Here is a 15045-nt window from a genome sequence, read left to right on the forward strand (position 1 = left end):
CCTGGTGAGGTCTGCCAACTCAGGCCACCGATAAACATTTTGCTGCAAGAATACACAGAAAAAGAAGAAAAAAAAGAGAAAGAGAGAGAAAAAGAAGTGAGTTCCAGTTCCAGGTGCGAGATCGGCCATGTTTCTGAACGTGTAGCGTTCACTTATTCTTAATTAAAAATTACTCTTTTTAAAAGACAAAAAAAAAGAGAGAGATACAAGTTGCATTGTGGTGCCAAAAATATCTCGAGATTGTAAAGAAAGCAAGTAAGCAGACAAAGCCGCCGTGTGTGTGTGTTTATGTGTGTGTGTGTGTGTGTGTGTATCCGGAAGGACTAACGGGGACGCTGTCGGCGCTATGAAGCCCGTCTCTTCGCTTTCATTTCACGCCGATAAAAAAATTTAACCAAAAAAAAAAAACCAGCCCACGAAAGAAAAAAGGACAGAAGTCCCAGGCGCTATGAGCTGTGAGCTTACCCCGGGTCATGCTGTGTGTCGCTCGGGCTTCCGGACGTGGCTTGGCTCCCGTCTCCATCCATAGCGCTGTCTCACAAAAAAACTACAGGGCAATAAAACTACGAGACACACACACTCTCTCTCTCACACACTCACTCACACACACACACACGCACTCACTCTCTCTCACACACACAAACATACAGAACGGAGAGAGAGGGAGGGAGAGAGAGAGAGAGAGAGAGAGAGAGAGTGGGACGAGGCGCAAACAGAAGCGCAGGAGGAATATTACCGAAGCGGGAAGGCAAAATCGTCACACGTGGGAATCAGGCTCAGCCTCCTGCTCCAGCCCCGCCCTCTAACGGCCAGCAGGAGGGGGCGTGGTCAAAACGTTTGACGTCAGGAGCGAAAACTCTCCGCCTTCGGAAGAGGAGGACTCGGGAAACCACGCCCCCTGTCGGTAGAAATATAAAAAGAATGTTTACTTTCTTTAATCCAGTTTCTGTTTATTACCTCATAATGCCTGTAAACAGCTGTACAGAGTTCAAAACCCCAATCATGACGTTTTAAAAAAAATCAGTCCATTCAACTCAAACCCATAATGGAAATGAAAGTGGCAAAAGCAATGCATGAAAAATAAATAACACTAATCAAATCTGTCCTGGTTTCTGGTAGTGCTCTGATGTACAGAGTTAGACCGTGTGTCGAAAAACTCAGGAACATATTGAGCAAAATCTGGCAAACGTCATACAGCGTGATACAGAAAAAAAAAACATGGGCAGAGAGTGATGATGAACATTGCTGTTACTAATAATTACAAAATTATAAAGTGATTTTTCAGACACCACGTATTTGTGACAAGATTTGTGCGTAAATCTGAATTTATTGCTCTTAAGAGCATTGATTGCTCTTGTTTAGTTGATTCAGTGTGATTAAATTGATTATTCATTCGTCTGTAAATATTTATCCTGGCTCCAGAGTCTCTCTTGGGAACGCCGTGCACAATGTAGGATCAACACCCCGGATGGGATGCCATGTAGTTTGTGGAGGTGGGAGGAAACCCATAGAAAACTACACAGACAGTAACCTGAGCTCTGGATTGAATGTAGGGCCGTGGAGCTGTGAGGTGCTTAACGCTACCTGCTGCAAAACACACGACTATATTAAACATGCTTGTTCTAATACGATCGTTTCTGAAGTAAGAGCTCGTTCCCGGGGGCTTGTACGGCAGATGATCTGCAACGTTTTAAGACTTATAATAAACAGATTATAAAGTGTTTTTTAATACATTTTTCTAGCAGGACATGTAACATGTATGGAAGGAGTCTCGTCAATGCATCTAAAAAAATCATTTTAAGGGAGAATCTGATGAGGGAGCAAATGATCGTAGCTGCTATAACATAAGCAGTTAAAGGAACTAAGTTGTTTTGAGGACATTCCACAGTATTAAATAAATTACATAACTACAACTGGGTAACAAAGCTGATGCAAGATGTAAAAAAAAAAACTTTAAGCAGGTAATATATCACACTAGCATATTGTGTTTTGTCTTACTTATTTTACATTTGGTTTTTGGTCTGTTGAACATAGTTGTTTTGTTTTGTTTTTCTCAGTGACTGCATATAAACGTACATGCAGAGCGGATCACTTTTTAGACTTACAGTGTTAGAGGAGAGAGTTTTTTTGCCAAATAGACCTGAATAGGATAGATGTTCAGCAGCTGTGGGCGACACACGCCTAGTTTTCCATCACATCACCGTGCAAGTGAGAGCTCAATTAAAGCAGGATGCTCAGTGGATTTTAAGTCATGCTACAGTGATTGCTGTTTATTTCCTCACTATAGCCGGGGAGACGAATGTGAGGAGGAGGACGACGACGCTTCCAGCCAGAAAGAGAGAGAAAGATGGAAGTGTGCTTGAAAATATACTTCGTAGCTGTGCTCCCAATACACCTGACGCACCTCAGCAGCTCATTAACAAGTCCTCCAAGAGGTCCAGAGTCGTGTTTTACACTGAAGTGTGCACTGCTGAGAGACTGAAGCAGCGACATGGAGAAAGACTCCTCAAAGTACTGTAAACCCACAGTTTTCCGCTCAGATTTCTGCAGTAGTCATCAGCGGGTTGTGAGTTCAAATCCCAAGACAGCCACAGTGACACACATGAATGAGATCCTTGACCTTCCATTGCACCACTATTTCCTCAGATTTTAGTAACATTTATAGTTTTCACCTCGAACTACATGTTTAATTGAATATATTCTGTATGCACATTCACATGTAAAGTCTTGTGTCTTGGTTTTTTTCCCCTTAGTTTACAACATTCATTGCATCTGTATATCTTTATAACATATAAATCTTTAAATTTCTCTAGATACATTAATTTAATTTAGAATGTTTGGATATATGAAATAATTATCAATACTGATTCACTTTTATAGTTTGCAGAGTTTTTTACCTCTGATATATATAATTTTTTACCAAGGTAGCATTTTGCTAACCAATAAAAAAGTTACATATTCTGCATTGCGGATTAAACACATTTTGCATTTTCACCCCCAAACCATTTGCTACTCAAATTTGAAAACTTTTCGATCACAATTTACTGATAAAGTTTACAATACTTTATTTATGTATTATTTTTCTAACACTTTTTTCAGGTTCTCTGTTCATACACTATATTGCCAAAAGTATTCGCTCACCTGCCTTGACTCGCATATGAACTTAAGTGACATCCCATTCCTAATCCATAGGGTTCAGTATGACATCGGTCCACCCTTTGCAGCTATAACAGCTTCAACTCTTCTGGGAAGGCTGTCTACAAGGTTTAGGAGTGTGTTTATGGGAATTTTTGACCATTCTTCCAGAAGCGCATTTGTGAGGTCACACACTGATGTTGGACGAGAAGGCCTGGCTCTCAGTCTCTGCTCTAATTCATCCCAAAGGTGTTCTATCGGGTTGAGGTCAGGACTCTGTGCAGGCCAGTCAATTTCATCCACATCAGACTCTGTCATCCATGTCTTTATGGACCTTGCTTTGTGCACTGGTGCACAGTCATGTTGGAAGAGGAAGGGGCCAGCTCCAAACTGTTCCCACAAAGTTGGGAGCATGGAATTGTCCAAAATGTCTTGGTATGCTGAAGCATTCAGAGTTCCTTTCACTGGAACTAAGGGGCCAAGCCCAGCTCCTGAAAAACAACCCCACACCATAATCCCCCCTCCACCAAACTTTACACTTGGCACAATGCAGTCAGACAAGTACTGTTCTCCTGGCAACCACCAAACCCAGACTCGTCCATCAGATTGCCAGATGGAGAAGCGCGATTCGTCACTCCAGAGAACGCGTCTCCACTGCTCTAGAGTCCAGTGGCGGCGTGCTTTACATCACTGCATCCGACGCTTTGCATTGCACTTGGTGATGTATGGCTTGGATGCAGCTGCTCGGCCATGGAAACCCATTCCATGAAGCTCTCTGCGCACTGTTCTTGAGCTAATCTGAAGGCCACATGAAGTTTGGAGGTCTGTAGCGATTGACTCTGCAGAAAGTTGGCGACCTCTTCGCACTATGCGCCTCAGCATCCGCTGACCCCGCTCCGTCATTTTCCGTGGCCTACCACTTCGTGGCTGAGTTGCTGTCGTTCCCAAACACTTCCACATTCTTATAATACAGCTGACAGTTGACTGTGGAATATTTAGGAGCGAGGAAATTTCACGACTAGATTTGTTGCACAGGTGGCATCCTATCACAGTTCCACGCTGGAATTCACTGAGCTCCTGAGAGCGACCCATTCTTTCACAAATGTTTGTAAAAACAGTCTGCATGCCTAGGTGCTTGATTTTATACACCTGTGGCCATGGAAGTGATTGGAACACCTGATTCTGATTATTTGGATGGGTGAGCGAATACTTTTGGCAATATAGTGTATTTAGACGGTTGTGAGTTCTAGTCTCATAACTGCTGAAAATCTGTTTCCTCCTATCTTAACTACCCTTAACTTATCTTATGATAGAACAACATATAAATATGAAATTTCAGATTTGATGTCAAATGTGACATTTGCTCAACGTCATGATGAGTGTTTCATTTGTGAGTGACTGCATGCCTTTCGATTCCTAAATAAACGTCTTCAGTTCTAACGGCCATGACACTTTGCTAACACTCGCTCAATTCCTCCATGACTGAAGCTTAAGATCCTGCAAACAATTCTGTCTGGTCCAAAAATGTCACTACCTGCATTCATTGACCCCATCTGACACGCTCCATGCTAATCTGCAGATCCGGCACCAGCAGGCCAGGAGTGTCGGGATGTGATCTAAATGACCAAATATTCCATATCTGACCATTTCGAAATTATACAAAGCATGTCTGTAGGTGTCGTTTAAGGATGCATCGTCACCCATTAAGTCCACGTGGCAGAATTGAATTTCTGTAACCTGGTGCTTTCCCCAAATATACACAGCCGCTCAAGCACAATTACAAAGGGTAATTATTGCTCTGAGGCTGCCAGTGTTCGCGCCGCAAATCAGAGAAAGATTACAGCGCATAGATCATTGTGCTTGTGACAGCTTCTGTGTTCAGTGGGGTGGAAAGGGAAAAAAACGTGAACGAGATGTTTATGGAGTATCTGTGTCTCTAACACTCCTCAGTGTTTAGGGCTGTTTGATCTTTGCACAACAGCCTCACAGTCACCGACCGAGATCTGTTCCAGGAGTAAGGTGATAACACATCAGCGCACTCTTCACTGAATATTAATGCAATCAGCTCGTGCTCGGCCATTAAACAGATTGCATATGCCATTCAAAGACCAGTGCTGGGTTTGTATTTATTTATTTATTTATTTATTTATTTATTTATTTATTTATTTATAGTAAAGCAGAATCCAAAAAAGTCCTGGGATATAACCTCATAACCTTCTGCTTGGCCCAAACCTTAAGGGAATACTCCTCTCTCTGTAACATCATTGAACATATAAACAGTAACTCTGAAAACTAAGAATTTTCAAATGTCCACATTCGGTGCCCAGTTTCTGGAATATGTAATGCAATACTTCTTTTACCAACAGCCAAGCCAGAGTCAAAACCAGTGAAATCACATTTTTCCACATTCTGATGTTTGATGTGATCCATAACTCTTGGTTCTTTAAGGTCTTAACCTGTATCTGTATGACTGTAAGACTAAAAGATCAGGGACAGACTGATATTCTGCAAAAGGTACATTGGACTACAAAAGGATCAGACCGCTGAGGACTGGGGTGAAGTCATTTTGTCTAATGAATACCCTTTCCGATTGTTTGGGGCGGAGAAGAAAAGGTGAGCTACATCAGTCCTGTGTCATGCCAACAGTAAAGCATCCTGAGACCATTTATATGTGGGGTTGCTTCTCAGCCAAAGGAGAGGGTTCACTGACAATTTTGCCTAAGAACACAACCATGAATAAAGACAAAACATCCTTCGAGAGCAACTTCTCCCAACCTTCCAAGAACAGTTTGGTAAAGAACAATGGCAGCATGATGGAGCACCTTGCCATAAGGCAAAAGTGATAACTAAGTGGCTCAGGGAACAAAACATCGAAATTTTGGATCCATGGCCAGGAAATTCCCCAGACCTTAATCACATTGAGAACTTGTGATCAATCCTCAAGAGGCGGGTGGACAAACTCCAAGCATAGATTATGCAAGAAAGGGTTGCTATCAGTCAGGATGTGGCCCAGAAGTTGATCGAGGTCTGGAAAAAGAAGGGTCAACAATGCAAATATTGACTCTTTACATAAACTTAATATAATTGTCAATAAAAGCCTTTGGCACTTTTTGCTTGTAATTATACCTCAGTATACCATAGTAACATCTGACAAAAAGATCTAAAAACACTGAACATTATATATAACATTTGTGCCATTCCCAAAACTTTTGGCCATGGCTGTACATGAAGTGGTGGTTACCTTTCCCTTAACAGAGAAGTGAACGTTAAAATAAACTCACTTATAACAGAAGTCTAAGAGCAGACATTAAGTTAAGAAAAGCATTTTTTTTTGCTGTTACAGAAAAATAATCAACTTCAGCATGGTGTCATGCAGCCTAGGTTAACTATTTTCCTAAAACAGCACATCCTGAAATATTTTATTCCTCTTAGACTACATTAATTTGCCAACAATTACAACTTACTAATGATCACATGGTACTTTTTTTTTTAAACCATTTAGAGTTATATAGATTTTAAGAATGTCCTTAATTGCTCAGGTTGTATTTGCTAATTCAGTGCTAGAAACTCCTCCCTGTTACACATCTAAAAGCTAAATGCAGCCATGCAACCGAAAGCCCACACAAGGGTAGGAATACCTGACAGTTTTGAGGAAAACGCTTCTTTTAATTAAAAAATAAAAAAATAAAAAAATAAATAAATAACGACAAAGACTTTCCTTCAGCTTAACGAGGTTAGTGTTAGCTTTAGGTACAGCATTGCATAATTAGCTGTATTAATAATTATGTCAGCCCACATAAGGAGAGTAAAACAAATATATGGCATGCACATAGGTTAACACAGCCTACTTTATATTTTTATAAAGCGCTTCTAGACAGGATTCTGTAACACCAGGAGCAGTATTTCAATGCATGACTCACAGCCAGTACAGAAAATAGGATTCTTTTCTAAGATTCATAGTAAATATGGCAGCTGGCGAGTATAAACAGCATGGCAGGACGGTTTATCACGACTGACTGCAAGACAGAATCCCTTCTTGTTAAATACAAAGAGGAGACGCTCTATTATTGTGCGGCAGGCGCATATTTCCGAAATGTGCCTCGCAGTCGCAGCGGCATCTGTGTTTGATTAATGAACGGATAAAGTATTTAAAGGAGGGTTTAATTTTTAATACCCTACATCTGTTAGACGGCCAGAACAGATCAATAAGCACGGCGTGCGCAAACCTATAAAAACTATGAGCAGCTTCCTCCTGCAAATGTGTTACTTTTCTGTTCTACACTCGATAATACTGAAACAGAAAAAGAAAAGAAAAAAAAACATGCAGCATAATAGGAACGACAAAAACGACAAAACTGTCTGGATGATGCTTTAATGTATTTTCTATTACAGGCCTTGCGTGGAAGATGTGCCCGTCGCCTCCATTAAAGGGTCAAGCTGATATGGTGAGGCGCCCCGGATGCTCGCGCGTTCTGCCAGCTTCAGCGAGACTCAAATTGGCCTCTCGCGCAGCACTCTGATGTCAAAGTAGCTCGAGACAGAGAAAAGCAGTAATATGTGGATGTCAAAGCACAATGAATAACTCAATGTCAAGAAGCATGTGTATGTGTGTGTGTATGAACGTGTTGGGCTGGCAGAAGTGTGTAGGCATGTGAAAAAACGTGATAATAGCACGGCTGTCATGTGGAAGTAAAGTTTTATTATCTCTCCTTATACGTATACAGTAGAAATCACATATAGAGAAGGACACTGTATGTCAAGTTGTCCATGTGGGTTTCCTCTTGGTATAAAAATGTGTGTGTTGACTCTAAATAAGTGGGAGCACGTAGTGCCACAAGCCATGGTGTCCCATGCTATGTCTATTTCCACATCAGGTTTAATCCCCAGAGCCACTGCAACCCTGATTAGCATAAAGGACTTAGCTCAGGTTCTAGTTTATTAACTGAACAATGCACAAGTGAAAGGTGTTTTGTAAATTTAAGAGAACACATACTCGGAAATCTAATAAATATCAGTTTCCATAAAGGATTGAGACCTCTGAGAATATGACTTAATTACGATACTTTCATTTGTCAGGTTGATTTTTCTTTTTTTTTTTTCTTTTTTCTCTGACTCATTTTTCACTGAAAATATTAAAATGTCAGTAATTGTTGTACCTGCACAAGTATGTGCAAGGAATGCTGTATACTAAATGCTTGCATTTCTTTACCAGCATACCCTCAATAACTGGACAGGTCCTTAGGAGTCGACTTTGAAGAGATCATTGCTATTTTTCCCACAACTACATGTAGGAACAGGCGTTGGTGCTGAATGGTGCTTTTCTGATTGAGTGAAGAAAGAGAAATGGCTTTTTTTTTTTTTTTCATCCAGAGAGTGAGGCCACTTATAATCTCTAGGTCTGTCAGACTACCAGACACGAACGGCTGAAGCGCCGTCTGAATCCAAACTTTTTATCTCTTGGTAACAGGGCAAATGCCTAGAAGGGTGGTACTATCAAATACAACTACCACTCTGGTATCAACCAATTAAATGAAATGTATTAACTAAACATCAGCACCGGGCAACAGAATTATGCAAAGCTAGACGCCTATCGATTGTAAACCCGGCAAAAGTAGCAGTATGTGTGGAATGAACTTCCCTTAGATGACCGAACAGCTGAGTCACTGGTCTCTAAAGACCGACCTCTTCCTGAAGTACTTAAATTAGCACTTTAAAAAAATATGTTGTCTGTCTGTATTTCTTACTCTATAATTTCTTACTCCCCATCAGTGTTTTTAGACTGATGGTATTCTTAGTCTCTTAGTCTGTGACCTAGTGAACCAGTATCAGGATGTATTTTTTGATAGAGCCTTCAAAGCCCTTCTGCAGTTTGCTCTGGATAAACGTGTCTGCCAAATGGCTTAAATGTAAACGTAAATATTACATCAAATACAGCCATGATTCTCAAAGCAGGGTTGGCGAAGCATAACCAGTCATTATATTATGGTACATATTTAAATAATACCCCTAATATTCGAAAATGATGTAATAAGGAGATCTATGAAATCTTTATTTAAGCCTCATATTTTAAGGGTCCCTGCTACAATAAATTTGAGCACCCTGATACAGAGAAGATAAAGGGTTTGACTACAGTAGAAAAGCTCTGACTACAGTCTTGGCCTACTTCCTCTAAACAAACTGCATAAACAGATTCACAGCATTACAAAAGACCAAGTGTGGTCTCACACCAGCAGTAAAATCTGACTTAATGATGACAAACGACGACTCTTACTCGCAGGCTTGCTGTTACGCAGTAAAAACCATTGGTGAAAGGACAGATATAATCTATTAAAAGACTTGCAGCATGACCACAAACCCAACCAAGCAGCTTGGTTCTATTTAAATCTCATTCACAGTCCAGCAGCACCGGAAAGGAAGTGTCACCGGCAAAAACACTGGCGTCTCTTAGGAGCATGGGGTTGTTGCCATGTGTAAAAATGGCAACTGTGTGAAATAAAATAGTGCATGGAAGTGGGCCAGGTCATATATTTGGCACGGTTTCTCATCCTGATATCCAGAAACTAGAGTACACTCTTGGGAAGAAAAGGGTTCCTTCAGTGTTCTTCCTGCCTAAATGGGTTTTACTTAGAACCTTTTATAAAACCTTGATATAGAAATGTTAAACAAAGAATATGACTGAACATTTTTACCTAAATGTGTTTCCTGGAGCATGTATCTTTATTCTGGTCAGGTTTATGGTGGGTCCGAAGCCCATCCATAGAACACTGGGAAACACCCTGTATGTGACACCAGTTAGGGCATCACACACACTCTTTTACACCAAGGGACTCAGACAGAAAGCGATCCAGACTTAAAAGCTAACCCCAGACCAGGGATCTGGCAGTCATTCCATAACTCTGCGAGGCGTTCTGTGGCTGAGAGCCCAAGAGCACGTCTGGGAGCTTGTCTATGTAGAAGAGGGCTGCTAGCGCTTTTTGCTCAAGTGTGTTACGATGACCCAGCATGAGCAGCAGCTGGAAAGGATGAGGATGCTGGCTTCACATGTGTCGGAGGAAGCACATGTTAGCCTTCACCCTCCCTAGTTAAAAGGAGAAAGCTGGCTGATGGGTGGGAATTGGCTTGTGACCAAATTGTGGATGAAAATAAAATGGGGATACGAAGGTTCAAGGCCACAGGAACCGAACCCTAGCCAAAGAGAATGTTTTTTTTTTTAGTGTTTTCCTTGCTCTGACACCTTGACATCAACTCAGCTCAAAGGCTGTGAGCCAGAAAGCTCTTTCTGAACCCGTAAGCAAGCCCATAAGCCCTCAGATGCTCTCTCAGACTGGATTCTATCACTTATTCACAATTCACTTTTGATAAAAGCATCTTATTCATCTTCTCGACAGGGTCACAGCATATCTGGAATCTATCACGACAACACCGGCTGTGTGACAGGAATGCGTTCTTGATGGGAGCACACACAGATTCTCACACACTTTCACACCGAGAAGCAATTTAGAGTGGCCAAAGGTCACAGAGCGACATTCTTTCTGGAAAAAAACCTGGTGGAAAGCCTACACAGAAGCAGGGAGAAGAGGGGAAACATGGAGGTGTGAGGCAGCAACACTATACACTGCTCAAGCATGCCACCATGATAAAAGCATCTGCCAAATATAAATGTAAATGTGTGTTATGTGGCCTAAGTAGCTTAGCGTGAAGGGTCCGGTGAGAGTTCCTCTGCAGTTGTTCTGGCAGTGACGGTGCTTTTCTTACAGATAATGGGGCTGAGTGGGACTTCATTAATCAGCAGCACTCTTTGACGAGGCTCTTCATCGTCCTGAGTTCCGAATTGTTTTTCATGCTGCATGCCATTAATTAAAGTCATCAAAGCCAGCAGCAGGCAGACACGGCTGCTTTATCGGGTCCACTTTGCATTTAAGCTACGCTACGTTTTTACGGTACGGTATGTTTAAATCTTGTTTATATTCAACGAATACAGACCTATTCCTAAACATAACAATTAGAATCGTTTTCTTTATACATGCCTGCATGTTAATATAGAGTTTGATGTGATTATTCTTCAGTTAAAATCTTTTTAAAAACCAGACAATATGATGTAGGTGCCAATTTCTAAGCTTTACCTTGAGTGGCACCTAATGCTCAAAGGCAGCTAGTGCACTTAAGAGAAAGAAGAAGAAAAAAAGAAAGTCTAAACAATCAATACTGCTGTAACGTCTACATTCTGTAGCGGGTCAATAAAACTAATAAGGCACTAGCAGAGGTGCCAAAACTCGAAATAACACCCAATAAAAGGTATTTTAAAGTAAATAAAAGGTGTCAAAAAGTAATATTACAGGCATGTGTGCGTAACCATATCGTAAATAAGCCGCTCAAGTGCTCACTACTGATTAGTTTCCAGTAACAGCAGCTCTGGCTGTAACGAAGCAGTCATAAATCCCAGGTTTATAACTCATTCTAACAAGTTATACCCATTTCTATAGCAACAGCTTGATCACAGGGACTTAATGGATTAAAAACCTTTCTTTTAGAAAACATGGATGCAATATTTATTTAAATTAAAACTAGTTTTAACTAACTAAAAATAGTTAACTTAACCTAGCTTTACACCCTGTGTTTTCATGGTAGCATGACAAACTTTCTTTCACATGTGGGCATTTTTGATCATTAACAATAACATCAGTCGAAACCAAAGCATTGCTACAAGGAAATAATTCAGTTCAGTTCTTTTTGTATAGTGCAATGGTCAAAAGGCAGCTTTACAGAAATCCAGATATAAAAATTCATCTATAATAAGGGAGCCAAAGGCCACAGGGGTCAGAAAAACTCCCTAGGAAGAAACCATGAGAGGAACCAGCCTCAGAAAGAGCCTATCCTCATCGGGGTGACACCGGATAGCATGATTATAAATCATTTCCATTCTATAGCTGTGCACTATAAAGTCAAATTCTAATCATACACAGTAGGATATGTAGAGAAAAAGAGAGAGAAATAGGTTTACCTGCAGTAGCAAAGGGAAAAAATATACAGTCAAGCAGGGCTAAGTGTCAGGTTGAGCATCAGGTTTAAGTTCAAGGTTTTTCCATCAAACTTATCATCTGTTGACCAGAATCAAAAATTCATCAGCGTTGTGTTAGAAACATTGCTGAATTCTGTCTACTAAGCACTGTGATAGTTCTATGGTTATCATGCTGTGAATTTATTATGCCGGTTTCCTGAAGAAACAGAAAAACAGCTAATAGACTTAGACAAAAAAAGAGCTGCGTTCAGGACGGGAAAACACACTACACACACACACACACACACACAGCCATCCGTCAGCGGTGTGAGTGTGTTGCATCAGCATCTAAAAATAGAGTAAGCAGAGCCCATCTGTTCCTCCTATTTCAGACTGTTACGTATGAAAGAATGTTCCAGTGAGCTGAGCAATTCAGGAATCTGAAAACTGCAGTCAGCGTTGGAGGGGAAAACATTCATAACACACACACACACACACAAACACACACACAATTCCTGTTTTTGAGAGATGATATTCTAAAAAGTTTAAACTAAGTTCAAGATGTACTACAGAATCGTGTGCAGGACAACACAAGCCTATTTCATTTACAGCAACAAGAGATGAAAGTAGCGGGTATTATTTAGTCATCATAAATGTAATCTGTAAACTGGTTGGTCATTTGAAGAGAAAAGGGTTAATCTAAATACAATACTGTATATATTCTACCTGTAATTTGAATAAAACCAGGAAGTGCTGGTAATATAATACACAACATCATGATTGGTGGAAAACTCATTCAAAACAGATTCATATAACGGTACATGAAATGAGCCTATAGTATTGTATTTAAAAATAAATCAGTGATATCAATAGGGACCTTAGAAAGACTCCTGCTCTAAGGTAATATTTGACCACTTCTGCAGACCATCTTCATCAGACATGGACAAAATGTCTCTTCTGGTAATCCATCATTCAAAAAAACTTGGAATATACATCTCCAATTTGCGCATTGTATCCAGTCTTTTCCGAACACCCCCCACCACCCACCACCTTTATTTCAGTCTTTTCAGCATTTTCTGGTCTTTTGGAAATTTTGAACTTTCAGTATACACCGATCAGACATTATGACCACCGGCCTAATGTTGTGTTGGTCCCCCTTTTGCTACCAAAACAGCCCTGCACTGTATATTGTAACACCTTTCTATCAGGACCAGCATTAACTTCTTCAGCAGTTTGAGCAACAGTAGCTCGTCTGTTGGATCAGATCACACGGGCCAGCCTTCACTCACCATATGCATCAGTGAGTCTTGGCTGCCCATGACCCTGTCGCCAGTTCACCACTGTTCCTTCCTTGGACCACTTTTGACAGATACTGACCAATACAGACTGGGAACACCCCACAAGAGCTGCAGTTTTGGAGATGCTCTGATCCAGTGGTCTAGCCATCACAATTTGGCCCTTCATCAAACTCGCTTAAATCCTTACTCTTGTCCATTTTTCCTGCTTCTAACACATCAACTTTGAGGACAAAATGTTCACTTGCTGCCTGATATATCCCACCCACTAACAGGTGCCATGATGGGAAGATAATCAGTGTTATTCACGTCACCTGTCAGTGGTCATAATGTTATGCCTGATCTGTGTACTGACTTACTGAAATCTTATTTGAACTTCTTATGAATTTATTGGACCTCCATTTTCACCACGTTCTCATACGACTAAGTCACATGTAGCACAAAAAGGAAGGAGAAAGGTGTACAACCAGACACGATATATAAGATCAGAAATTGTACATTGTAAAATACCACAACAGATGCTTTGGCCAGAACTTCCAAACTGAAGAATCGCTTAGGCTACATGCAACATATACACAATAAGCATAATACTGTACTAACTGAATGGGTCAATATTCTGAACTTTATCTCATTTAGTTTTAGTGTCATCTGCATGCCCAAAAATTCCATGGAACAGCCTTGACCAGAACTTGTAGAGGAACATAGTGGTGCTGAGGTGGCGGCAGGGATCTCCTCTACTGAGAAATGGCAAGGGGCAGTCATGATGTTAAAAACAGTATTGGATCACAGCCCCTGTCTTTAACTGTGCCTTATAAATAAACTTGACATTAAGACTGCGCACGTGTCTGTCATATTGAGTAATATGTAAACAGCGCCCCCTGCTGCACACACAGAGGACTAAGTTTACACCCAAATTTGTAAGTTAGAAAAAAAAAAAAAAAAAAGAAGAGAGAAAGAAATGCTGAACATAATGCACTGGTACTGAGGATCGGCTCACGTGCAGATAAGTATATTATAAATGAATTCAGTAGCAGCAATGAGAACAGGCTTAGAACATTTTTGCTTGTTCTAATAACATTAAATGCAAATATCAAGGAATAAAATGATCTTCAAAATGAATTAGTGGAGTTTCACGCTTTTCTAGGAATATCAAGATTACCATCTCTCTGTTACCATCTCAAAGCTGATTATTTCCCTAAAACAGCAGTGTTTTATTCCTCTTACATCACAGCAATGACATTAAGCATGTCAAATTTCTTATAGTAGAGAACACAATCTTTATTACTTTATCCTCTATTACTTTATAGAATATTATAAAGGGATGGTCAGACGTTGGTTCCTTACATTAAAGCGTAAACCTCTTGTGCCCTGAAGACTTTCCCGTAGTGGAAAATTTCGATTTTTTGTGTCAGAAAACTTCACCATATAAATACGTGGCAACTACAGAAACAAGAACCGCCACCTCACAAGAAGGTCTTATAGAAAACTCTGAATCAGTATCTGTCTGCCGGAGACGGAGCCATTTTGTTTATTTGTAATACTGTAAATTGTAACAAAAATATGTCGTGAAATTTCGACATGACAATACATGCAGACACACACACACACACACACCAC

The 15045-nt window shown here is 40.5% G+C and overlaps 1 protein-coding gene across 5 annotated transcripts in view; it reads right to left on the reverse strand.

Annotated features, from left to right (window-relative positions):
- msi2a (musashi RNA-binding protein 2a) overlaps positions 1-12369 on the reverse strand; it is a 219237-nt gene extending 206868 nt beyond the window's left edge. Inside the window, exons 1-3 of one of the 5 annotated variants that reach the window (XM_058412541.1) lie at positions 12137-12369; positions 466-898; positions 2-42 (exon numbers count right to left, since the gene is read on the reverse strand). In XM_058412541.1, the coding sequence (XP_058268524.1) occupies positions 2-42; positions 466-527 (103 nt within the window). In that variant the 5' untranslated portion in view covers positions 528-898; positions 12137-12369. The remainder of the gene's footprint in view (position 1; positions 43-465; positions 899-12136) is intronic. The other 4 variants (XM_058412543.1, XM_058412540.1, XM_058412544.1 and 1 more) reach the window with 4 other exon arrangements.
- Between the last annotated feature and the right edge of the window lie 2676 nt (positions 12370-15045).

This window comes from Hemibagrus wyckioides, linkage group LG16 (genome assembly GCF_019097595.1).
Source record: "Hemibagrus wyckioides isolate EC202008001 linkage group LG16, SWU_Hwy_1.0, whole genome shotgun sequence".
Classification (NCBI taxonomy): domain Eukaryota; kingdom Metazoa; phylum Chordata; class Actinopteri; order Siluriformes; family Bagridae; genus Hemibagrus; species Hemibagrus wyckioides.